General features: G+C 36.0%; 1 protein-coding gene across 3 annotated transcripts in view; it reads left to right on the forward strand.

The window, feature by feature from the left end:
• ARHGEF4 (Rho guanine nucleotide exchange factor 4) overlaps positions 1-27,544 on the forward strand; it is a 524,411-nt gene that overhangs the window by 269,539 nt on the left and 227,328 nt on the right. For all 3 annotated transcript variants that reach the window (XM_074214904.1, XM_074214905.1, XM_074214906.1), the window contains 2 exons: positions 3,993-4,313; positions 22,511-22,640. In XM_074214904.1, coding sequence (XP_074071005.1) covers positions 3,993-4,313; positions 22,511-22,640 — 451 coding nt within the window. The remainder of the gene's footprint in view (positions 1-3,992; positions 4,314-22,510; positions 22,641-27,544) is intronic.

Here is a 27,544-nt window from a genome sequence, read left to right on the forward strand (position 1 = left end):
GTCAGAGTGCAAATACAGGTCTTCTAATGCCATTTGCAGAGCTCTTCAATATAACCCTTTGTTTGCTCTGCCAGAATAGATGCTCGCTCTTTGCCCAGAAAAAACTCTAACAGGAAATTTGCCATTTCAAAGCAGAAGGCAAAAGTGCCTGTTTTACTCCTTTTTTGTTCCCTTCTTTTACTTTCTATACTTTCTGTTTTTATGAAGAACCACTGATATTTCAGAAGACAAAAGAGCTTGGATTACAATTGAGAATCAAGTACTTGGCAAAACTGAAATCCTCTTTCAGGGGCAAAGATGGACTTTCAATGAAACAAGGGACTTTCAAGCTTTCCTGATGAAACAGCCAGAGCTGAACAGAAAGCTTGGTATCCAAGTACAGAACTCAGGTGAAGCATAGAAAGAGTAGATGAGAAGGGTAAATTATGAGGGATTTAATGATGTTGAACTGCATGTATTCAAACATGTGAAGATGATGCTGATAACTCATATGAACCCTCTCATTTATTAGAGCAGTAAGAAGGAGCATCTATAGATAAGGAATAGGAGGGAATTGAATTTGAAGATATATTATAAAGATGGAGTCAATGATGAAAAAGGAATGTACTGGAAGAGATAGAAAGGAAAGGTAGAATGTATCAAGATATTTCATGCAAAAGGGGCAAGAAAAATTTTTTGCAATGGAGTAGAAAGAGGAAATGTGAAGAGGAATGAGTGAGCTGTCATTCTCATTGGAGGTAGTGCAGAGAAGAAATAATATACACACAATAAGATATAGAAATCTATCTTACTCAAGAGGAAAGGATGGGAAAAGGGGAATGGGGGAGCAGAAGGGGGTGTAGGTGATAAAAGAGAGGGCAGATTGTGGGAGAGGGTCAGATATAACACATTTTTGAGGAAGAACAGGATGAAAGGAGAAAGAGAATAGAATAAATGGGGATGGGGAGAAATAGGATGGAGGGAAATACAGCTAGCCATAGCAACTATGGGGAAAAAAATATTGAAGCAACTTCTCTGATTGACTTATGATAAAGAATGCTATCCATCCCAAAAACCAGAGCTGATGGTATCTGAATACAGACTGAAGCAGACTTCTTTTCTTTCACTTTATTTTTCTTGAGGGCTCTCTATCTTTGTGGGGAGAGGAGGGGTTATGTTTATTTTTACAACAAGATTATTGTAATAATGTGAAAAAATAAATAAAATTTAAAAATTTAAAAATAAATAAATAAAATATAAAATTTGAAAATTAAAAAAAAAAAACAAAAGTGAGAAAGGGCTGGACAGAGCCAGAAAGGCAGGGGTGTCACATAGTACAAGCTTAGCAAATGTTTATTGATTGAGCCTGCCTCTGATACATCTTTTTTTTCCTCTGATACATCTTAACAATGTAAACAAAAAGTCACTTAAAACTTTATTTTAGTTGTCTTATATATTGTATTTATATTTGTATTTTGTTTTATATTTATATTTGAACATTTAAAGTTTTTTCTTCTATGAATAAGTTTCTAACTCTAGGAAGGATGAAACTAGCTAGATATGTAAAAATGTTTTATTTTAACATTAATTTAACAAAATTGAGTTTCTAATTCTCTCCCTTTCTCTCACTCTTCCTCTACTCATTGAGAAGGCAAGCAAATATGATCTTAATCATACATGTGAACTCATGCAAAACATGTTTTCATATTATCCATGTTATAAAAACATAGCAAGAAAATTTGAGTGGAGAAAGTATATTTCAATCTGCACTGTATCAGTTCTCTACATATAGATTTTGTTTTTCTGTGGAATTGTCTTGGGTCATTGTATATTGATTAGAATAGCTAAGGATTTCACAGTTGATCATCATTATGATATTGCTATTGCATTGTACAAGGTTCTTCTTTGTTCTACTCACTTTACTTTGCATCAGTTCATATGCATCTTCCCAAGTTTTTTTTCTGAAAACACAATGTTAGGATGCTTATTCCTTTTTGAATACTTGTAATTATTGTGCTCCTTTTGAGTTCATATTGTTGCAGCATTCAGTGATGTTAAAATAATTTTTGTTTTAATAATGGCGGTTGTGTGAAGAACTGCTTCTACTCAGTCATGTTTTTCTAATATTTACAGAAAAATTTTTCCTTCCTTCCTTCTTTTCTCCTTCCTTTTAACCCTTTTCCTCTTTCCTTTTTCTCTTCTTCTTTCCTTCCTTCCTTCCTTTACGTCCCTTCCTTCCTTACTTTCTGCCTTACTTCCTTCTTCCTTCTTTGTTTTCCTCCCTTTTCTTTCCCCTTTCCTCTTTCTTCCATTCCCTTCTTTTATCTCCTTTATTTACCTTCTCTTCCCTTTTCTTCTCCTTTCCCTTCCCCTTCCTTCCCTTCCTCCCTCTTTTTCTCCCTCCCTTCTTTCTCAGTCGGAGTAGGAGAGAAAACATAAGCTATGAAATGAAAGGGAAATGTACTATGGTTTGATTTACTTAAACAGTAAATTGTATCTTCTTTCTAAATTAATTCGATTATCTTATAAAGATACAACTAGGGAAGTTTCTTAGTCTGACCCTTGACAGAGATAAAATTCTATTATAGAAAATATCATTGTAACAAAAATCTCAAACAGTAATAATTGCTCATTAATTGGAATAATATCTGATATCAAAACTCTATTTTAACTGCAAGAAGATTTGAAGGGCTTCTCAATGTGTACCTTGTGAGCTGAAATAGATGACCTCTGAGATGCTTTCTAACTCATATTGTAGGACTCTGGTTCTTAATGACAGGCAATAACTGGCTATTATAGAACCTAAATAGTAGATGAAAGTGGTATCTTGCTTAACTGATACCATAGTATATTATATTGACATTGGGCAAATCATTTGTTCTTTCTGGGCCTCAGTCCTTCTCTAGGTATGAAGTTGGAGTGATAAAGTGAAACTTGGTTAGAGTCTCACTCCTGTTATATTTTTCTCCCAATTAAGCTATTATCCTTTCATCTACCAAGACCTATAAAAAGTAATTTACCATGTAGCAATTACCCAAACGTCTCCTCTACCTGAGCAGTGTTCTGGAAACAGTTAAAAGAACAGTTTCATCCTTTCCTCCTAGATAATCTACATAAAATGCTTTGAGATCCCTTGGATGCCATAGTACAAGGGCTTCTTGTTGTGTAAAATGGGTTTCTAACAATGAAATTGTAGGTCTGGAGAGGAGGAGAGGGCAAAACAAGTCTTTTAAGACAATTGGCTTCTATAAACTGCCAAGGTGGTGATTCTTAAAATGCAGGCAAAGGCTACTTTAACACAATGCCCAAAGAACCTCTCAATTTAGGTAGCTCTTTTTTAAAAAATTAAATGTTAGGATGTTTAGTGTCTTGTACATCAAAAGTCTAGATGTTTAATGGATATTTGAACTGAATTGTCTTGATAATTTGTCATTCAATAGCTCTGTGGTAATTTCCATTACAGAAAGAAAGAAAAAAAAATATCAATTATATTTATGACCTAATTCTCAAAGCTAAATTTCCAAGTAAGAACTTTTCTCTGAACTGCTTGCCAGTAACAAATTAAAATATATTTGTATTTGCATAGCATATCTATTAAGTTTGGTTAAATCATTTAACTTTTCTGGGCCTTGGCTTCATTGTCGATAAAAAGAAGATCAGACTAGGGGATTTCTTAATCCTTTTTAGTTCTAATGTTCTATGATTCTAAGAATTCATCATTTCTTTGATTGTATAATTTTAAGTTTTACATTTTATGTTTATAGCAGGGAGACTGGTTCAGCAATATCCTTGATTCAGTAATACTTCTGATCAAAGCAAATCTTACTTAATTAACTTTGGGAATAAAATTGATTTGTCGGCCTCAATCTAAAAATGTCAGCATTTTCAAAAGTCATCATAAATGCATTAAGTGTCCTAACCAAAGCACAAGGCTGTTGTCTGAATGGGAAAGGGTAAGGGCAAGTGAAACCTGTCCCAAATTCATATGTGCTCTCTTGATGCTTACAAAACAGGACCCTACCTTCCAACCCAACACGCTGTCTGATGGAAGAACAGGTGAGAAGCTGGTATGCCACTATGGTAAGAGGGTCCTTTCCACAGTGCCCACCCAAAGACCTTTCTCCACCATTGAGAACATCACCTGGACTTTCCCCTTCCTCTCTGCGGACAGAAACCCATCGGAGATATCCGGCAAGACTACAATGATGTCTCGGAATCGTTATGCCAGCCTTGATGACTTATGGCTGGAGAAGCAGCGGAAAAGGAAATTAAAAAATCAGGCCCATTTGGAGAGGGGGGTACACGCTGGGACGCTGCCAAAGGACCTGGTCAAAGTAAGACATCCTCCAGCCATCTTTCTTTGTATCTGGCCTTGTACTTACTCCTCCTCTCCAGTTGTGCCTGTTATTTTCTGCTGTCACCTTCCAGTCTCTCTTGAGCTGTATCTTGTCTTCTGGCTCCTGGCTATCTGGAGTAGTGGCATACGACTATGTGGTAATCTCACCATAGGAGAACAGGTGTGTGTTTTGTGGTAGTTGTTTCCTAGTGGCTGTTTTGTGTATGTTTTGTGATTGGTGTTTCATGATGTTCTTTCCTCATTTTGTGTCAAATTTCTCCTTGAAGACTTGTGTTCATTGAGAACCCTCTATCTCCAACCCTCTGTTAGATGACCCCAAACATTAACAAATTTATAGTCTAATTGAGGTGTCAAGAGAATACACAGATAATGAAAATTAATATGACAACAGAAGACCCAAACAGATATTCCTATGGAGAATATAAGTGCCCAATGTGTTGGAATGGGAAGAACAGCATCAAATAGTGGATAGATTGTTGGACTTGGAGTCCAAAGCACTTGGGTCTATCTCCTACTTTAAACATTTCTTGTGTTTAACTGCTCTGAGTCTCAATTTTCCTTATCATAGAAGAGACTCAGTGCTCTCTAAGGGCCCTTCTAGTTCTGATTTGGAGTGATTTTACCAAGTTTATGACTTTGAGCAAATTGCTTAAGCTTTGTGGATCCTCAGTTTCCTTATCTGTAAAATAAAATCTGTAGACTTAATGACCTTCAGGGTCCATTCTACTTTAATCTGATGATCCTATGATTTTAAATGTTTGAATCCCATCTCTCAAAATTATTTTCTTGAAAATTGCTTACTCTCTTTGTGTCTCAGTGACATCATCTGGAAAATGGAAGATTGAGCTAGCATATAATCAAGCAATCTTCCAGTTCTAAATTTATAATCCTTTGAATGGTACAGACATGGTGTAGACTATGATTTTGTAGGAGGAGAGGTCAGTATGGGCTGGAATGATCAGGGTACCCTTCCTAAAGGATGTAGATGCACTTGAGTTCTGAAGGATGAGAGTTGGCTTTGAATAGAGATAAGAGAGGAGGAACATCTCCCCAAGGTGGGGAGAGTGTACCTGTCATGGATAGAGGGAGGGAGAGAACGTGGAGCTGAGTAGGAACAAAATATGTTTGAACCCTAGTGAATAATGGTTTTAGGAGAGGGTTTTGTGAGGAGTAATAAGAGTTAAGATTGAAAAGGTATGTTGAGGTCAGATTGTGGATTGTGGGAAAACTTGAATGTTACACTAAAGAAAGGATGAAGTATACACACATATTTTGTAGGTACATTTTCTAGTGGTGGCCATTTCAGGAAGTGAATGCAAATAAAAATTCACATTCATTTGGAAATTTAAGGACTACAAAACATTCCTCACAAAAATCCCCGATAAGGGTAGCAAGAACATTTTTATTTCATATCTTTTATTCTTTAATGTAGGTTATTTATCAGATAGAAATGATACCCCCTCATACTCATTCAGCATTCCTATAATTTATAATCTTAAGGAAATAACTAAGACTCCAAGAGTTTAAATGATTGACTTATGTGGTTAATATGAATCAGAGGCAAGACTGGAACCCAGATCTTCATGCTAAGGATGGCCCTCTAATCACTATATCACCTTCCTTCTAGTGAGTTTTATAATATACATTTTGTAATTAAAAATGGTCAAAAAAAGATTTTGTTTTTTTAACTCATGGTCACCAAGCTAAAACTGTCAAAAAAGGGCATTTGAACTAGGGCCTCCTGACTTTCAACAATAAACCTCTTTCCATTAAGAGAAAATATTTTTACTTTTTCTATTCCTTCAAGGAAAGGCACATAACATACACACACAAATAATAATAATAATAATAATAATAATAATAATAATAATAATAATAAAGGAGGTGATTTAGAACTCAGGTTAATCCCCTCTCTATGGAACTCAGGTTCACTTGTGAGCTGTAGAATTATAGTCAGAACTAATATCTGGAAAGTCTAAATATCCTTATAACCATAACATAACATCAAGCTTTGGGGAACTAGGTTTTACTTAGGCCATGAAACTTGCAGAAAATATATAAAATCAGGGTGGCTAGGTGGCACAGTGGATAGAGCACTGGCCCTGGAGTCAGGAGTACCTGAGTTCAAATTGGACCTTAGACACTTAATTACTTAGCTGTGTGGCTTTGGGCAAGCCACTTAACCCCATTGCCTTGCAAAAAAAAATAATACACACACACACACACACACACACACACACACACACACACATATGAAATCATACTCAGTCTATAGTTCAAATGTCATCCTTCAATAAAAGTTTGCTCCTGTGTCTTGTGTTTCTAATCAGTGCTTTTGTTATACACTGCTCAGACTGCATTTCTGGAAACACTAAGGTTGTTATTTTGAAGGTTACCATGGTGACAAGTTGTTGCCCAGGTGCTTCACGTTGTGCTAAATTTGACCTATTTTGAAAAGCTCCAAATCAAGGTGGGAAAAAAAAAGTCTATCACTTGTGTCATTCTAAAAAACTTAACTATAATGTTTCAGAGGTGGATTTCATTGGTGCTGGTACTCAAATCATCAACAAAAATCACAATCCCTCAGTATCCTAGGAGATGGGCTTTAGGGATTGTTCAGGCTCCCAAATTCATCATCCAGTTGCCAATCAAGTGATGATCTTCTTAGTGCTCAGCTTGTTGCTGGGCAAATACCTGAAGCCTTCCCAGGGTGATAGGATCATCCAGCATGTACTCTGATGGCATGTCTTCCCTGAATCACCTTAATGCCTCAGAGGGGAATCAAAAGAAGGTTTTGGAGGCAAGTCTTATCTTGTTTTTAAATCTAAAATCTTAAAAGAAAATTTTAAGAGAAAACTACAACAGACTATAAGTGCCACTTGAGAGTTGTTATATAATATTTGTTATAAGTCTGAGACTCCAGAGTTGTTGTCTACACAGGGTTAGGCACACTGCTTTCTATGAATTAGTCATTAGCAAAATGATGAGCCCTTTGAAATTCTGGTTTAATATTCCCTTAATCCATTCCTGAGTCTTTCTTGATCTCTCTATTATTTGTTCCTTTGAACATGCCCTTCTCAAGAAGTCTATACCTCCCACTATCATGATGACAATCTTAATTATGGCTAATAATAATAATAATAATAATAATAATAATAATATCTTACATGAATATGGGGCATCTTGGTGGTATCTATGGTGGGATCTAGGATATAATAACAGGCCTTCCTGATGAGTCTCTTTGAGTTCAAATCTGGCCTCAGATACTATTAACTGTGTGACTCTGGGCAAGTCATTTAACCCTATTTGCCTCATTTCCTCATTTGTAAAATGAACTAGAGAAATAAATGGCAAACAATGCCAGTATTTTTGCTAAGAAAATCCCAAATGAGGTCATGAAGAGTCAGATACAACTCAAAAATGATGAACTTTGAGTTTTATAAAACATTTTATGCATATTATCTTCTTTCATCCTCACAAGAACCCTGGGAGACAGGTGCTATTATTAAACTAATGTTTCCGAGAAGAAAACTAGAGACAGAGAAGTCAAATGACTTGCCGAAGGTCATGCAACTAGTAAGAATCTGAGGCAGGACTCAAGCTCAGGTTTTTCCTGACTCTTAAGTCTGGTCTCTTTTGCCACATCACCTAAGGTTACTGTGACTCTAGAGTCACCAAAATCTGACCTCTCAGAGTAAGCTATGCTTGAAAACACAAATCCTTAACCTTTTTTGTGTCATAAATTCCTTTGACAGTACAGTCAAGCCTATGGGCTCCTTCTCCATGTATAGGCATGTGTGTATTTTCTTATTAATAGAAAGAAATACTAAATTTCTGCTATAGGTTAATGAAAATAAAGATGTAAATATTTTCCCATCCAAGTTCACAGGGCACCTGAAATGCATCCAAAAAACCCTGCAAGGATTCTGTGAATGCTAAGAACCTCTATTTCATAATTATCTCTCATGACTCTCAATCCGCCTGTCTTAAAATTTTCTTTCCTTGTATGATCATATGTCAAGAGCAAGGCAATTTACTCAAACTAATATAGTTTCAAATGGTCAGCCCAACTGACCCTTTGAAAAGTTAATTCCAATAAATTTGATTAAGTAAAAAAATTTTAAGCACCTGAAGGATGATTTCAGGTAGGCTAGGAGAAAAGTAGTCTGGTTAAACCAATTTAGCTGGATTTTGAATGGATAACTAATAATGCCTCTATACATAAATATCTACTTATATCCATATATATATATATATATATATATATATACACACACACACACACGCCACACACACACACACACACACACACACACACACATGTATGGATACACCTAATAAAGGGAACTTTCTTATAACTGTTTTGAAAAGAATACCTGATTAAGAAATTCCTTTAAAGTATAGATGTGTCATTCAGGAATGATTAACAGCTGCCTAATAACCCAGTTGAATACATGTCTAATGGTAAAATTTAAGGATAGATTTGGAGGGGGGGGAATGGTACACAGAAATGAAGAAACAAACATTCAAAAAGTTTTTTTGATTTAAGTTATTGATATAATTGATTATATGATTTGAATTACGATATAAAGTTGATTTTATTTATATTGATATAATTCAATATGCAATTTCTTTTAAAATATTCAAAGGTAAAGTATATGAATATAGGAAGGAGTCAGAAAGGACACAAATAAGAAAAAAGAGATCATCATTCATCTTATGTGAGGTAATGGGTAGGAAGTGGAATGTGAAGTAATTGGAAGGAACCCTGGATTTTGAGCCAGAAATCTAGCTTCCTATCCCCAGTTGTGCTGTTCTACTATGTGACTTTGAGCAGGTCCATCAACATCTCTGGGACACTTTTTAATTGTAAATGAGGAGGTTGGATGAAGTGGCTGCAGATTGATGATTCTATGATCTCTCCCTCCTCTGGTGAAAGATGTCTAAAGCTTCTTAAAGTTTAGTTTTAAAGGAAAAGAAAAACCATGTTATGATTCAGTAGAGGACTTCATAGTGAAGATGTTAAGCAAAGTCCACAGTCAGTTAATAGATCTGATTCTCTAGGAATAGGATAATGGCTAGTTCTGGGAATGAATGGATACTTCATACTAGAGTGTTGGGCATACATGAACCACATAGTTTTTAAAAGATGGGCATGATTTCCTTTTGTAAATCCAAGAGGTGTAACTGCTCTGGTAAGGTGGTAGAAGTATACTTGGATTTCAACAAGACATATGGCAAAGCATTACCTTGTATGATCTCTGAGAGAAGATGGAAAGATGCTGAATGCTAATACAATTAAGTGAATTTCAAACTGACCAGGTATGAAGAATACTAATAAAGGGAACACTGTCAGCCTGTTGTAACCACAAGAGGAAATCCTTTGCCCCTTTCAACATTTTCATCAATGATTTGGATAAAATCACAGAAGACATCCTTATCGAATCTGTGGATAATGTATAACTTGTTAAGAGAATCTAAAATTTAAAATGATGTCAGCAATCTAGAATCATGATCTAATATTCATTTTAAAATATATTTATATACACACATATATATACATACACACAAATAATGATTATATATATTTTAACAGATGGTGCAGTGGCTATAGCACTGGAATTGGAATCAAGAAGACCTGAGTTCAAATTTAGCCTCAGACACTTACTAGCTATGTGATCCTCAGTAAATTACTTCACCTCTGCTCAGTTTCCTCATCTATAAATAGGGATGATAATAATAATAATGCCTACCTCCCAAGATCGTTTTGATAATACTTGTAAAGTACTTTGCACTTTAAAGTGCTATGTAAATGATAGCTATTGTTATTATTATTTTTTTCAAAAATTCAAATGAATGGGAATGGGATGAGTCTAAAACCCAGGTCTTCTTTTTCTTCCATGAGTGATTTATTTTTATTTTATTTGGGAGGAGTTTTGCTAGGCAATGAGGTTAAGTGACTTGCCCAAGGTCACACAGCTAGGTAATTTTTAAGTGTCTGAGGTCAGATTTGAACTCAGGTACTCCTGACTTCAAGGCCAGTGCTCTATCTCCTGTGGCCACCTAGCTGCCCCAATGTGCCACCTAGCTGCCCCCATGAATAATTTAACAATAGTTTATGTTTAAAAGGACCTGAGTGTTGACCACAAGCTCAATTTAAACCAAATTTGAGACACGGTAACTAATAATAACATATAAATACACACACACACACACACACACACACACACACACACACATATATATATTTAAATAATCTTGTCAGTCAGGCAGTACAAGCAGCATTTTCAACAGTTTACAGAAGAAGAAATTGAGTTGGCTAGCCATAGGTCACATAGCCAATAAGTGGTAGAACAGGTACTCACTCCTAGGTCTTTTGTTTCTAATTCCATCAGGCTGTGCTGCTTTCCAAGCAACTTTAGGCTGTATAAATATAATGTCTAGTTCAAGTGAAATACTAATCTCACAAAACTTGCATTGGTCATGAGATAGAATGAATTAAGATGGACACTTGCACTAGACTTTATAAAGAAAGGAATGACCAGATCAGTCAGAGAACTGTAAACATGTCCTATGAAGTATAGTTGGAGAATGAGGAAGAAGATCCTTAGAATATGATTAGCTGCCTTGAAATATTTGGAGGACTGTCATTTGGAAGTAGAATTAGACTTCCTCTGTGACACTCCAGAAGACAGAGTTAGGACTAAAAGCTATAGGGAGGTAGTTTTCAGCTAAATATAAGGATCAACTATTGTTAGAGCTGCTTAACCAAAGGGAATGAGCCCTGTATCACTGAAAATATTCCAGAGGAGGCTGAATGACTGACCATCCGACAAGTATGTTATGATGGGGTAGGAGGAGAAGTGGGGGGGTGGTGAATTTCTGCATTGGGTAGACAGGTGGACAGTTGGATTTCTGAGGGTCTTTATAATGATAAGATTCTAAGATTCCATAAATCTATCCAAGTTAAAGAAAATTAGTCTTGAGTGTTGATAGCACCAAATTCTAATCCTTGTCCATAATTAACTGTGTTTCACTGGGCAAGATACTCTTAGCCTTTCTGGACTTAGTTTCTTTATTTGTCAATATCCTCATTTATGTCACTAAAATTGTTATTGGAATTGAATGAAAAAGTGAGTGTGGAAGCCCTTGAAAGTTAGAAGTGCTATACACTGGTAAGGAATTATGATTTTTTTAATTCCCTCTCTCTGAAATGAAGAATAGAAATGGTACCTATAGAAATGGAAATAATCCATTGTACTCTTCTGTAAAGCCTTAAAAATGTGTTCAGCATCCCACAATTTTATCTGGAGATCTGGGGGGAAGGGGCCTTTACAGAGTTACTGCCATCATGTTTCCATTTAAAAATTACCCTGGCAGAAATCACTTCACTTCAAGCTCCAAATCAACATGGAAATGTAACTGATCAGCTCTTGATTATCCAGCTATTCTCAATCCTACTCCTTGATCATTCAAAAGTCATTTCCACAGAATTTGCTCATATATCAGTCAATTAGCATTTTTGAGGTACAAATTGTGTTCCTAGCCTTATGCAATCACAGGATAATAATGACAAAGCTAATGTTTATCAGTTACTTCAAGTTTTGCAAAGCACTTTACATATGTTATCTCATTTTTATCCTTACAACAACGTTGTAAGTAAGGAGCCATTATTATACTTATTTTACAAATGAGGAAACTGAGACTAAGAAAGGTTAAGTGACTTGTTTAAGGGTCTCACAGTTAATAAGTGTCTGAGTCAGGATTTGAAGTCAGGTCTTCCTGATTCCAAGTCCAGAATATTAAATCACTTAGCTATCTCATGGAATATTTAAACTAAAATGGATCTTAGCATCCATCTAGTACAATATCTGAAGTTTTAGCAATGAAGAACCCTCTGAGACACTAAATAACTCACACAAGTCACACAAGTAACAAGTAGCAGAACCAGGACCCAGATCCAGGCTGAATCCATATTCATTCTTCTCTGTACCACACTAACTGAGAAAATTTTGGGTAGCAGAAGAAGAGAAATTAGAAAGATGTCTGAAAAGGAAAAAAAAAGTTATGTACCCACCCCCTCACCCCCCACCAAAGACTAATGCACTGTAAATCAAAGAGGAGTCTCAAAGCCTCAATCAGATGACAACAGAGGTCTTGAGGGAGGAGAACAGTGGTGATAAAGTCTTCCCAGGTACTTGAAAATCATCTAGATGGCAGACTACCTTTTGGTCCACTCAGGAATAGGAATCCCTAATGTGGGATTCCAGGAAAAGTGAAAACAAGGTCATTTCCCTATCATCAAAGTGTCTAGCTGGGGAGACAAGAAGCAATTAGAACAATTAAAGAACAAGACAGTAATAAAGTGCTAGGAGGCCTGGTACAAACAGCAAGAGGGAAAAAAAAGACTACGTAATATGTTGTTAATTAGGCAGCATAGCCAAGAAATGCAAAACAGGATAGAGGACAGAGAACCAAAGTGAACTAGAGTCATTAGGGAAATTTTCGTAGAGCTTGATTTGGGTCTCAAAAGATTTGGAAAGTAAGAGAAAGTGAGAACAGGCATTTTAAACAAGGAAGGAAATCAACTGAAAATTTAGACAGGAATGATTTTTTTTCCTTTTTCATAGTTAACACTCAAATAAAAGATAGTTCTATGTTTACTGTCAGTCCTTAGAGACTCTTTCCTTCATGAATGGAAATTTTGTGTGGATGGGCAATCCATTTGTAGCTGTTTTTGAGATGTGTCAATAAGTTCCATGAATATACATATGTATATTAGTAATGCATAATGGGAAACAGTGCTTTTCTAGGCACTTCAGAGGGTGCCTTCCAGGTATGCTTTTAGATTACTATCTTAATTTAAGTATCACCATTTGTGTTCAAAGCTAGGAGGCATTTTATTTAGGTTAAGTATTTAGGTTTAGGATTTCCAGGAATCTTTCTGGGACCTCACTGGCTTTACTGGTTTTCCATTATTTTTGATTAAGTATAAAGATGGCATAACTATAAAGTAATTAGACAATTTATTTTGTGGCTTATTCAATACTTTGTAGTCAGGCTAGTTTGCTAAAACAGCATTTTCTTAAATCCAAATTCTACTCATCTTTCAAAGTCAAACTTAGTAAATTACCTTCCCTTCATATCATAGAATTTATAGTGAAATAGACTATTGAGGTTATCTCGACACATCTTTGCATCAAATACTTGAGTTCTCAGTATGAATTAAAGGGCTGGGATATGAATCCACAGCTTCTGATCCCAAATCTTGTTCTATTCTGCTGCAATAACATGGTGCCTACCTTAGTTAACTTTCCAAGATCACTGTAGCCTGCCTCCTCCGAATTCCATTTGTCTATAATATTTGACCTAATATTTGTCATACATTGCCTTGGATTAGTAGTTATATTTCCCTGTTTTATCTCCCCAACTAGATGAAAAAGTTGTCACTAAATCCTCCCCTGGTTTTATATCTCCTGTGATACCTAACAAAGAGTCAGGCATGGGGTAGATAAGTGAAGTTGATATTTGTGTTCTGAGCCTTTAGCTGTGGAGGCAATGCCTAGCAGTTCAATAGGACTATAGTCAGCAAAATACTCTGCTGTCATGGAAAGCACACTTATCCAAAATCAGGAAAACTGGGCTTTGATCTTGGCCCTATCATAACAACAACAGTAACATTTACATAGCGTTTTAAAGTTTGCAAAGTGCTGTATTATATATGATCACATTTTGATCCTCATAGCCACCCTGTGAGATAGGCACTATTATTATCCCTATTTTACAAATGTAGAAACTGAGGGCCAGAGTGATTAAGTGGCTTGCCCAGGGTCAAAAAACTATTAAGTGTCTGAGATCAGATTAAAACTTAGTTTTCCCTGATACTAAATGTAGTTTGCTTATCCATTGCACCATCCACCTGCCTCATTACTTGCAGTGTGACCTAAAGAAGGTTATTTTCCATCTCTGGGCCTCAATTTCCTCATCTGCAAAATGAAGCTATAGTTCAATGCCCTTTTCCAGCTCTAAAATCATATGACCCTAAGATTTGATAACCTCAACTTCTTTCCAGCCCTAAAATTCTGATTGTAGAATTGAACAAATTGTCAAAATTCTGATTCATTTCTTTTCATCTTTCTTTATCTTTTTGTCTTCTCTGAACTCTTTTGCCCTAACAAAGCATTTAAGAGTTTCCTTCCTTCCTTCCTTCCTTCCTTCCTTCCTTCCTTCCTTCCTTCCTTCCTTCCTTCCTTCCTTCCTTCCTTCCTTCCTTCCTTCCTTCCTTCCTTCCTTCCTTCCTTCCTCTCTTTCTTTCTTTTTTTTATTTTCATACTTTTTCTTTCCACAGTGATACATCAGTCCTGGTGGTGGTGAATAGAGGGAGAAATAATTTTGTCTCCTCAGAATCTTCATATAGATGAAAAAGACATTTTTATGTTGAATTGACATTAGCTCTCCAGTTTCCTCTCCCACACCAGAATAGAAAATTTTTAAGGTTCCCAGTTAAGAATGGGATAATTGTGCCAACAAGACCAGCATTTGTCATTAATTAGGGAGACCAAATTTGCATTCAATATCTTCCCAGGTCTCTTATTCCCTTTTTTCTCAGGTAACTTCTGCTCTCATGCCAAACCCCTGATTACTCAGAGTTCTTAAATGCTGGAGCCTCCATCTGGCCTGAATTTCCTGGGTAGCTTGGAGTATATTGCCTATGTCTTTTAAAAATCAGTTTATTGTTAACCCTTTGGGAAAGTAATCCCATAAAACAATGCACATTGCAGTATTATAGCTGATTATGGGTTAATGTAATTATAACATAAAAAACATGACATGATATTATATAATAATATAAAATATAATACAATAATTTAAATTACTTTCATCCCTCTCATTTAAATATGAGTATTAGTAATTGCTTACATTTATATACTGAGTATCCTCCTCAGAACAAGTCTGTATAGGAGTTTATAAAAATATTATTATTCCCATTTTACAGTTTATTATTTTAAAAGCTAGGAGAGTCTACAGCCTTTAGAATATTGGGAATTCAAATGCTATAATATCCAAGTAGAGAAGAAAATTATACTTAATATAATAATTATAAATTTATGTGTTAGAAGCAGGATGTTCTACAAGACAGAATAGCTTAGAATCAGAGTTGTAGTGTATTCACCACTAGACTTGGGGTCAGAGAGACTGGTGTTCTAATTTTCCTTTAGAGTCTTTACCAGCTTTGTGGGTCTATCAATTTCTTCATCTGTGAAATGAATGGATTGAGTTAGATGGCCTCTAAAATTGGTTTCAGCTCTAAATCAATTTTATAACCTAGGTTCAATTGACTCAGAAAGACCTGGGTTTAAGAGTGACCATATACAAAGTAATTTGACCTCTCAAGCCCTTGGGGCAATCTCTTGAACAAAGTTGCAAATGAGTTGTTAATTTGTACTGGTAAAGGAATTTTCACACTGAGTTTCTCACATTATACATTATATTGTTGAGCTAAATATTGGACTAGCTTCAGTGAATGTTTTTCATACTGTAGTATGGTGAATTGAGTCAAGGATTGGGTGTAGGGATGGGAGAGAGGAGAAAGGGTAAAGTTAGGAGGGAGATGCTGCTCACTGAATGATGTTATTTTCTTTAAAGGTTTTTATTTATTTTGAGTTTTACAATTTTCTCCCTATTCTTACTTCCCTCCCTCCCATCATTGTTTCCATGGAATACATTGATCAAAGTTGGATGTGATGATAGACAAATTATATCCTTAAGGAAGAAAAATAAAGTATAAGAGATAGCAAAATTATATCATAAAATAATGGGGTTTTTTTTTTCCTAAATTGAAGGTAATAGTCTTTGGTTTTTGTTCAAGCTCCACAATTCTTTCTCTGGATACAGATGGTAGTCTCCATCACAGATAGCCCAAAATTGTCCTTGATTATTGTACTGATGGAATGAGAAAGACCATCAAGATTGATCATCACCCCCATGTTGCTATTAGGGTGTACAATGTTTTTCTGGTACTGCTCATCTTGCTCAGCATCAGTTCATGCAGATCCTTGCAGGCTTCCCTGAATTCCTGTCCTTCCTAGTTTCTAATAGAACAATAGTGTTCCATGACAGACATATACCACAGTTTACTAAGCCATTCCCCAATTGAAGGACATTCACTTAATTTCCAATTCTTTGCCACCACAAATAGGGTTGCTATGAATATTTTTGTACAAATGATGTTTTTACCCTTTTTCATAATCTCATCAGGGTATAGGCCCAGTAGTGGTATTGCTGGATCAAAGGGTATGCACATTTTTGTTGCCCTGTGGGTGTAATTCCAAATTGCTTTCCAAAAAGGTTAGATGAGTTCACAGCTCCACCAACAATGTATTAGTGTCCCAGATTTCCCACATCTCTTCAAACATTGATCATTGTCTTTTCTGGTCATATTGACCAGTCTGAGAGGTATGAGGTGATACCTCAGAGATTCTTTAATTTACATTTCTCTAATAAGTAGTGATTTAGAACAATTTTTCATATAACTATGAATTGCTTTGATTTCCTCAACTGTAAATTGTCTTGGCATATCCTTTGACCATTTGTCAATTGGGGAATGGCTTGTTTTTTTGAAAATTGGACTCAGTTCTCTATATATTTTAGAAATGAGTTCTTTTGTCAGAAATACTAGTTGTAAAAATTGTTTCCCAATTTACTACATTTCTTTTGATCTTGGTTACAATGGTTTTGTCTATGCAAAAGCTTTTTTTTAGGTTTTTGCAAGGCAAATGGGGTTAAGTGGCTTGCCCAAGGCCACATAGCTAGGCAATTATTAAGTGTCTGAGACCAGATTTGAACCCAGGTACTCCTGACTCCAGGGCCGGTGCTTTATCCACTGTGCCACCTAACTGCCCCAAAAGCTTTTTATTTTAATGTAATCAAAATTTTCTAGTTTGTTTTTAATGATGTTCTCCATCTCTTCCTTGGTCATAAATTGTTTCCCTTTCTATAGATCTGACAGATAAACTACTCCTTGATCTTCTAGTTTGCTTATAATATTGGTTTACATATGTCTAAATCCTGATCTTATCTTGGTATAGAGTGTGAGGTGTTGATCTAATCTAAGTTTCTTTGATACTAACTTCCAATTTTCCCAGAAGTTTTTATTGAAGAGAGTTTTTTATCCCAATAACTAGACTCTTTGGGTTTATCAAACAGCAGATTACTACAATCATTTCCTGCTATTGCTCATAGTCTATACCGCTGATCCATCACTCTATTTCTTAGCCAGTACCAGTCAGTTTTGGTGGCTGATGCTTTTAAATATAATTTCAGATCTGATAAGGCTAAGCCACCTTCTTTTGTACATTTTTCATTTAATCCCTGGAAATTCTCGACTTTTTATTTTTATTTATTTATTTTATTTCTTGACTTATTTTATTTTAAATCATTCTGTCTGAGTCACATTATTATTATTTATTTTACTTTTTATTTTTATTTTTTCATATGAATTTACTTACAACTTTTCTAACTCATTAAAGTATTTTTTTTTGGAATTTTGATTGGTAGGGTACTAAACAAATAGTTTAGTTTTGGTGGAATTGTCATTTTTATTATATTAGCTCAACCTATCCATGAGTAGTTGATGTTTGTCCAGTTATTTAAATCTGATTTTATTTGTATGAGAAGTGTTTTGTAATAGTTTTCAAAAAGTTTTTGAATCTGCTTTGGCAGGTAGATTCCCAGGTATTTTATATTCTCTGAGGTTACTTTGAATGGGATTTCTCTTTCTAGCTCTTTATGCTGTGTCTTGCTAGTCATATACAGAAATGTTGAGGATTTATGAGGGTTTATTTTATATCCTGTGACTTTGCTAATGTTACTAATTATTTCTAGTAGTTTTTAGATGATTTTTTGGGGATTCTCTAGGTATACCATCATGTCATCTAAAAAGAGTGAGTTGTGTCTCTTCCTTCCCAATTCTAATTCCTTCAATTCTTTTTTTTCTAGTATTTTTGAAGCTAACATTTCTAATACAATATTGAATAGTGGTGGTGATAATGGGCATCCTTGTTCCACCCCCCCATCTTAATGGAAATGCCTCTAGCCTATCCCTGTTGCATATTTTTGTATAAGTGCCATGTACTGCAGAAAAAAGTATATATTCCTTTCTATTCCCATTCAATTTCCTCTATAGGTCTATCATATCTAGGTTTTCTAACAATCTATTTACCTCCTTAACTTCCTTCTTGTTTATTTTATGATTCAATTTATCTAAATCTGTAAGCAGGAGGTTGAGGTCTCCCACTAGTAGAGTTTTGCCATCTATGTCTTTCTGTAGCTCTTTCACCTTCTCTAAGAATTTGGATGCTGTTCCATTGGGTACATGCATATTAAGTATTGAAATTACTTTAGTGTCTGTGGTACCTTTAAGGAGGATATAGTTTCCTTCCTTATCTCTTTTAACACTATCTATTTTTGTAGCTGCTTTGTCTGAGATAAGGATTACTACCCCTGCTTTTTTCACTTCAGCTGAAGCAAAATATATTTTTCTCCAACCTCTTACCTTTACTCTATATGTATCTCTCTGCTTCAAATGAGTTTCTTGTAAGCAGCATATTGTAGGATTCTGTTTTTAATCCACTCTGCTATTTGCTTAAGTTTTAAGGGAAAATTCATCCCATTCACATCCAAAGTTATAATTACTAACACTTTATTGCCCTCCATGCTATCTTCCCTGTTTGTATTTTTCCCCTTTTTTCCCTTTATCCATATTCCCCACTGTTTTGTTTCTGAAGACCACCACCTTCAGTGTGTTTGCCATCCTATATCCACCCCCTCCCCTTTCCCCTTTCCCCACTTCTTCCTTCCCTTCCTTCTGTTAGTTCCTCTTCCCCCCCTCCATCCCCCCTCCCCTTTCCCCCTTTTAATACTTGAAAGGTAAAATAAGTTTCTTAACTTAAATGAGTGTGTATAAGTTAACTTTAAGACAAGTCTGTTGAGATGATGATTCAGGTGGTTCTCAGCTCCTCCCTTCTTCCCCTAAATTAAAATAGGTTTTTTTGTACCTCTTAATGTAATGAGATATACCCCATTCAATCTCCTCTATCCTCCCCTCTCCTTACTGACCCCATTTTTTAAGGAGGTATTGTTTTAAATCATTTTATCTGAGTCACAGAAAGGTTATGAGTGTCCATCACTTCTGGCTATGTATATTCTCTCTAATAGAGTTACAATTCTCAAGAGTTATGAGACTCTTTCTCCCAAGTGGGTATATAGCCAGTTTCATCTTATTGTATAACAGGTTTTTTTTAACCTTTTCATGCATCTCTTGAGCTTCCTGTTTGATCTCCAAATTTTCTATTTAGCTCTGGTCTTTTCATTATGAAATCTTGGAAGTCTCCCATTTCATTAAATGTCCATCTTTTTCCCTGGGAGAGAAGGCTCAGCTTTACTGGGTAATGGATTCTTTATTCCAAGCTCCCATGCTCTTCAGAATATCTCATTCCAGGCCCTTTGATCCCTTATTGTTGCTGCAGCCAGGTCCTGTGTAATATTTACCGTGGCTCTTTGGTATTTAAATTTTTTCTTCCTGGCTGCTTGCAGGATTATTTTCTTTTATCTGATAGTCCTGGAATTTGGCTACAACATTCCTTGGGGTTTTCATTTAGGATCTATTTCTGGAGGGGATCGATGTATTCTTTCAATAACTATTTTGCCCTCTGGTTCCATGATATCAGGGCAATTTACATCACTAAATCCTGTAATATTAAGTCCAGGCTTTTTTTTTCTCTTCAGTGTTCTCAGGAAGGCCAGTAATTCTCAGATTCTCCCTTCTTGATCTATTTTCGAGGTCAGTGATTCTGCTGATTAGATATTTTACATTTTTTTCTATTTTTTCGATCTTTTGCTTTTAACACATCTTGTTATCTCATGAAGTCATTAGTTTCTGCCAATTCCATTATTTTTAGAGGAGAAGATTTTTCTTCCTTTATCTTTTGCAACTCCTTTTCCAGTTGGTCGATTCTATTTTTGAAGGAGTTTTCCATTTTCCCAAGTGTAGTTTTGAGAGAATCATTTTCTTTTTGCATGTGCCCAATTGAGGATCTGATAGAATTATTCTCATTTTGTATTTGTCCAATTGTATTTTCCAAGGATTTGCTTTTTTGTTGCAAGATGTTAATTTTCTCTTGCAATGTTTTAATTTTCTCTTGAGTTTATTTTCCCAATTTTTCCAATTGATTTTTTAAACCCATTCCTGATTTATTCAAGGAAGTCTTTCTGGGCTAGAGACCAATTCATACTCTCCTCAGAAGTGCTAGATCTCTCTGGGTAAGAACCTATTTCTTCAAAGTCTTTCTCCATGGACTCCTTTTCAATGGCCTTTCTTCATCTTCCTAGGATCTTGTGTTGGGTGTGCTGGCTCTCAGAGGTTTGCTTTTGAAGATTCTAGAGGCTTTGCTAATTTGTCTTAGTAATTCCAAGGGCCGGGCAGTAGGCAGTGCTGGTTGTTTTCTCTGGACTGTTTGAGGCCCTCAGCAGCAGGGTCTGAGTTGACCTTGAACAATGGGCTGAGCCCTGAGGGAGAGAGTTAATCTCCCTTTCAGTTAAGTGAACTCTGTTGCCCACCCCTGAGCCTAAAGGGGTGGGGAGTTGTTTACCATTTGTTCTAGGAAGAGGGCTCCACTAAAAGTGTGGAGCACAGTTCCATTGCCCAGCCGGTCATTTTCCAGGTATGCTCTGAAACTCTCAGTGCTGGAACTCACCGTCCCATAGCTCCTTTCCCCTGGGCCAAAGATTCTGAGGCTAAAAGTGGCTTCTTGCACCCACCCACCACTCACCAAAGTCCCTGTGGCTGAAGCCAGTCCTCTGGCTTCCCCCAGCTGCTGTCCCTGTACTGGCCCTCTGGTTTCTACTCCTGGTTCACCCACAGTCCCCTGGGACAGACCTTGTTGGTAGGTATTCTTCTCCTAGCTTCTCTTTCTGGGTTTTATTGATTGAATTTCTGTTAAGAGGTTTCTTTCATGTTATTTTTGAGGGGAACCAGGAGCATTTAACATAGTGCCTGTCTTCTCTCTGCCATCTTGGCCAGAAGTCAAATGATGTTCTTCCACAGTCTCTTGCTATATTTTATTCAAATCCATCCATGTAGCAACTCAACAAGTATTAGCTAATGATTTTTTAAATCCCTAGATAGTAATTTATGAAATGGGAATTTGACACTGAAATGTCTTGGTGAGGTTTTGTTTATTATTTTTAGTTTTTATTTCTCCAAATGAAATGCAACCTTATGAGAGGGGATAGGGATAGCAACTGGAGTTATGATTTCATTGTGTAGGGAATTCCCAGGTGAGGAAATTTCCTTTACCAATTCAGATCTGTAGCTTCTCTGCAATTCTTAGTCTTGGAAATGCCTAAAAATCACTGACTTGCTCAGGGTCATCCAACCAGTATGTGTCACAGGCTGGGTAAATATTAACCAGTCAGAACTTTCTGACTTCAAGACTGACCTTCTCTTCATTCTAATAATGTCCTCAAGAAAAAAAAAAGTTAACAAAAAAATGTCACACCATCTTCTTCCAATAAATTGTGGTTTCATGAAACCTATGAGAATTCTAGAATCTCACAGGTCTTTTCAAAAGTAGAGAACTCTGCCAATGGAACCAGCAGGACTGGACCAAGAGAAAGTTTTTTGGGGGGAGGGAGGGGGTTGATAGAGGAAGGGAAGGCCTATTCTTATCTCCTCAGCCCCTCAACCCCACCCAGGCACCCCAGATCCTCATGCTACCTGAATTACCTTGGTCAAAGAAGAACAGTAAACTTTCACCCAGGGGTGTGAAGGATTTAAAATGGGATCCCTCCAAGAAGTATATGTGTGTCAAAAAATAATAATAAATTAAAATAAAGGAGAGCCTAATAATAACAACAATGTTTAACTCTAAGAAAATACCCTTAAAGGCCATGAGACACAATGACAATCAGTGGGTACTTCTTTTGTTTTGTTTGTTTTAGCAGAGAGCTCTTTCCCACATCCTTCACATCCTTCAAATTCTACCATATCAACATTTTCTACCTGGGATGGACAAGATTTGAGTGGAGAAGGGAGGGGGTAAAAGGGAAATAAATCAATGAGAAGTAAGAATCTTGGTCCACTTTCAACTCTTCCTCTCTCTTCTCCATCTTCAGGCTCGCATGAAGATGTCCCTTACTTCCCCCCTGCCTTTAGACATTCTTGCTCTGAAGATACAGCCCTTCTCCCAAAGTGCACCAACCTGTTTGGACCATAAGTGTTGGAGAGAGCACATTCCATTCTCAGGTAAGAACACAATTTCCTTTTCATTTTAGAGACACCTGTTTCCGTTTAGCAGGAGAGGCTGACAGTGCTCTATTTTGTTGGAGCCAACAGACTGTTTTCTTGGTTCTTTGACAGAAGGATGTGATGGCAATCCATTCCTTCTCCTAGCAGAGAGAGAATTAGTGATTATCAAGAAAAAGGATTAATATCAAATTCCATTATAACAAATGCTATCACAGAAGAAGTCTATATAACCAAATAGATTTTTTTTCAGGCAGGATTATGCAATGGAAATTTTAAGCTCTATTTAATAACAGACATTTCTGACTCAACCAAATATCATAGTGAGGCCTTCAGAGTGTATTATAAATGGGTATGGGGGGAAAACTATTTCATAGAAATTCTTCTTTTTTATTTTATATCCTGAATTATGAAATTGAGAGTTCTTCTATTTACAAAGCACTGTCTTCTTAGTTATATGTGGCCACAGGAGATTTGGACTTGATTTTTGTTTGGTATAATTTAATCAAAAGGATTTAATTTCAGCTCATAGAGATAAGGAACTAGGAATATTCAGGAAAGATTGTAAGCTGAAGATGGCAAACTGGACCAACTAATTTGGAAGCAGCTTCCTACCAGAAGGAAATATGCCCCCTTAGGTGCAATAATATCCATTAGAAACATGGAAAGAGAAGCATTTTGTGAATCCTTTTTACAGAGGTAAATAATCAGGAAATCTACAAAATACTTGGCAGCCAGGATCAAACTGAAAGCTTGGGTCTCCATGTCCACTGGTGAAGAGGATTTATTTGAGGCAACTGAGGCTGTTGGGAAGAAGGTGTTATAATAGATTGACCAAAAAATGGAGATAAAGTCAAAGCCGATAGAAACCTTGTCAGGCTTTTCTCTTTCTGAGTCAGTTTCTACAAAATATTGGTTTTGGTGTGATGACGGGATAATGCTAGAAGATTGTTTCCACACCATGAATGTTGGTGCCTATTGCTGCAATACCCATTTGGCCTTCTAAGACTGAAAAACAGTGAGTTATCCCTTTCCCTTCTTACCCATCATTAATTCCCATGCCCAATCTATGAAGGATCAGGGTCTATTTGACCCTTGAATGGTGTGAGATGGATGATCTTCCCAGCTCTGCCCCTATGACCAATAGTGGGGGGGGGGGGAGGTCACATTGCTCAAATTTACAAACTTGACCTCTGGATCAATCTCAGCATTCTTTTCTTGCCCAGGGACAATGGAAATGAAATGCCACAGCTGGGCAGTAACAAAAGCCCCCTTCCTTAGAGAACAGAGACCTCCTCTCAGGCTAAATCCTATCTCCCTCCTCCCCCTTCCCCCACTCAACATACTACATGAATTTGTCCCATGATTCTTTGTTTGTCAGGGCATTGCCTTCAAGAGTGATAGCTGTGTTTATTCACTGTGTCATAATAGTCACCAGAATCAATCCTTCAGGGTCCCTCAAATATTAAACTCTATAGATGGTGTCTATAAGGAGTTCGCCTCTTTCTCTTCTCCCCTATCTTGCCATCTTCCCCAAACCTATCACTTCCCAAACCAAGCCTCAGTAAAAGATTGACATTAGCCAAGTTTGTCCTTGTGAAGGACATGTCTTATAAATTGGAATATCTTCTATATGACCAATGTGAGCCCTTTTGAATATTATTTACCATGCATACAGTTCAGGAACATGTGGTACTCTCACACAAATATATTTGTCTGTTCTTACAGGTTTGCAGTCTTAACTCAAATTTGGAAACTGTCAACAGTTTTCTCTGACAGTAAAGGAGCCATATGTTCATGCTGTATTGTCCAGTTGGTTTTATTCTGTTTTCTCAGATATAGCTGATCTCTTAAAAGAATATATGGCAATAGTCAATGAAGGATTTTTGACACTTTTAGAAGTACTTAAGACAGATGAATATTTGCTAATAGGAGTGCTTTATTAGCTCAAATAAATATATAGAAGAGTAATCAAATATCAAGGAATAGGAGAGGAGATCATTCAAAATAAGGTTTAGAATGGGTAAGAATTTGGAATATTTTACTAATTTGCCCTCCTTGCTCACCTCATTAAAAGTTTAATACTCGGATAGACTTGTTATTTCAAATTTATAATACAGATGGGGGGGTTACCTGTTTAAGCAACAGAAGGAGAAAATCTTAATGGTTCATTGGTATTCTTTGGCAAATTAGGAAGAAAATATAGCTTTCCTTTTCTCTCTTCCATCTGTAGCTTTTTCACTTTAACTCTTCTTTCCATCTTCTTTGCCCTTCTTACCTTTAGTTTTAGAAGATTTATTAATCACAGAAACACAGAATTTTCATATAGATCATGTATCTGTTAGCTTCAAAAACTGGAACACCAATGAAGAAGAAAAAGGGGTAATTTAAAATAAATGTCCAAAGCTGATGCTCTAAGTTGTATGTACCCTCACTCAGAACTACCTACTTTCACTACACATACAATTAATAACATATCTGGCACTTATATAGGGCTTTCACACTTTAAAAACATCTAATTTGGTATTCTCAACAATCCCAGGAGAGAGATGATATCTCCATTTTATATGAAGAAAATGAGGCAGATAGAAGTGACTTGCCCAGAATTATTCAGGTATTATGTAGTTGAGGCTGATTTTGGACTCAGATCTTCCTGATTCCAGGTCCAATGCACTAACTATTATACCAATTAACTGTCATCTAACAGGTTTAAATTTTTGATTCTTGATATGAGAAGCAGCAAACTAGAGGAGTGACAGATACTGGGTGGGGGGCTTTTGGAGGATGAGAAAGGGAGCCATAGTAGCTGAAAAGGAAGGAGGAGCAAAAAAATATATAAAAAAGTAAACAAAAACACAGAAGCTTGGAGTCTTTTAATCCCAGAACAAATAGCTCCTTCACATTTCAATACCCACTTTAGGGTACCACTCTATGACAATACAGTACAATAAGTATTTACTTCTGAGTCATCAGCAGAAGTTATATCATCAGTCAACTATCAATCAATAAAAACATATCAAGCACCAACTATGTACCAAGCAGTATGTCAAGCACTGGGAATATCCATAGAAGAATGAAACAATTTCTACTTTCAAGGACCCTACATTCTAATGAGACAATCTATATGTCTGTCTGAATCTATATCTATCTAATCTATATATCTATCTATCTGGCAATCTATCCTTATCTATCTATCTATCTATGTATATATATATGCATATATATATACTTTATGAAAAATATATACACACATATTCTTTAATAATTAATATATAGGTTTACAAAGCACTTTATAGTTTTTATCTCATTTGATCCTCACAACAATTCTGGGAGGTAGGTTCTATTGTTATCCCCTTTTATAGATGAAGGAACTGAGGCACACTGAGGTTGTTATTTTTCCAGAGTAACTCAACTAGTGTATGAGGCTAGATTTGAATTCTGGTCTCTCTATCTCCAACTCTATTATTTTCTGTTGTACCACCCATCTGTAGTTACAGCTATATCCATACACATATGTATACATATGATATACATATATGGAGCATGTTATTTATCAGTATATTGTATTTATATATTATTTACATGTGTTATATATATAATTTTGCATTATTTGTTTATGCCTTATGTTGGTAAGGAATAAAATGAAAATAATTAGAAGGTATTAAATACAGGGTAGTTGAGAGGAGGGCATTAGTAGTTACAGAGATTAGGAAAGATGTAGAGCTATACAACTATATCATATAGAAAATGATGGCCAATCTATTCTGTTAAAGAAGAAAAACAAAGTATATTTTGGAAAGATTTCCATTCAAAATAATAAAAATAAATGTTTTAGTGCATGAAATAGTATGAAATTTCTCTAGAAATTTCACATTCATATGAATTCCTTCCCCAGTAATGCTGGATACAGTAGATATTGACATAAGCTACATTTAACATGTTTCTAAAATAAATATAGATAGCAAAATATATTTCTCAAGATGATATTCACCTGCAATATCAGGTAGTAGACAGAGGTTTGACCTTAAAGTCAAATCTTGTCTCTGACACATACTAGTTATGTGATTGTAGGCAAGTCACTTACCTTCTCAGGGTCCTAAGTCTCAGACTACAAGATGCAAGTCATGTTGCAAATCTTTATTTTTGGAAGGAGTTTCCTTAGAGGAAGAAAAAAAGGAAGAAGGAAGAGAAGGATAAAAGAAAGAAGAAAGAAAAGGAGGAAAGGAGAGAGAAAAGAAGGAAGGAAAGAAGGAAGAAATAAAGGAAAGAAGGAAGGGTGAAAGGAAAAGAGAAGGAAAGAAAGAAGAAACAAAGGAAGGAAGGAAGGAAGGAAGGAAGGAAGGAAGGAAGGAAGGAAGGAAGGAAGGAAGGAAAAGAGGAGACAAGAATATTAAAGCTGAATATAGCCTTGGAGATTTCATCTAATCCTCTCACATTTTATAGGTGAGAAATTGAGGCCCAGAGTTGTTCAAGTAGAAAACTCAACTAAAGTCACATAAGCATAACTCATAATTATATATTTAAGAAGTATGAAGTGGTTGCTGATCACTTATTGAGAAAATGTTATCCTTTCCCCTGGAGAGAATGAAGGAAAAGATTTGGGGACTTTATGCCATCAACTTCTGATTTCAGTTCTGGTATAAGAAAAATATTTGTTGGGGTAGCTGTGAAGTCCCAAGTTGTGCTGCCATATTACAGTTGAAAATAATATCTCAGAACCAGAAGTGGCTGGAAATTCCTAATTTTAGTTTAGTGTGGAAATATGGCATTCAGGCTTCACTCATTGAAAGCAGCTTTGAGAGAGTTCAGGTCCTGATTCTCTAGATTTCTATGACCAAGTAATTAATGGTAACCTATTTGCTTTACCAAAAAATCATAATATTTCTTTAAGCAGAAAGCTGTTT

The sequence above is a fragment of the Macrotis lagotis genome, chromosome 1 (genome assembly GCF_037893015.1).
Source record: "Macrotis lagotis isolate mMagLag1 chromosome 1, bilby.v1.9.chrom.fasta, whole genome shotgun sequence".
NCBI classification, from domain to species: Eukaryota; Metazoa; Chordata; class Mammalia; order Peramelemorphia; family Peramelidae; genus Macrotis; species Macrotis lagotis.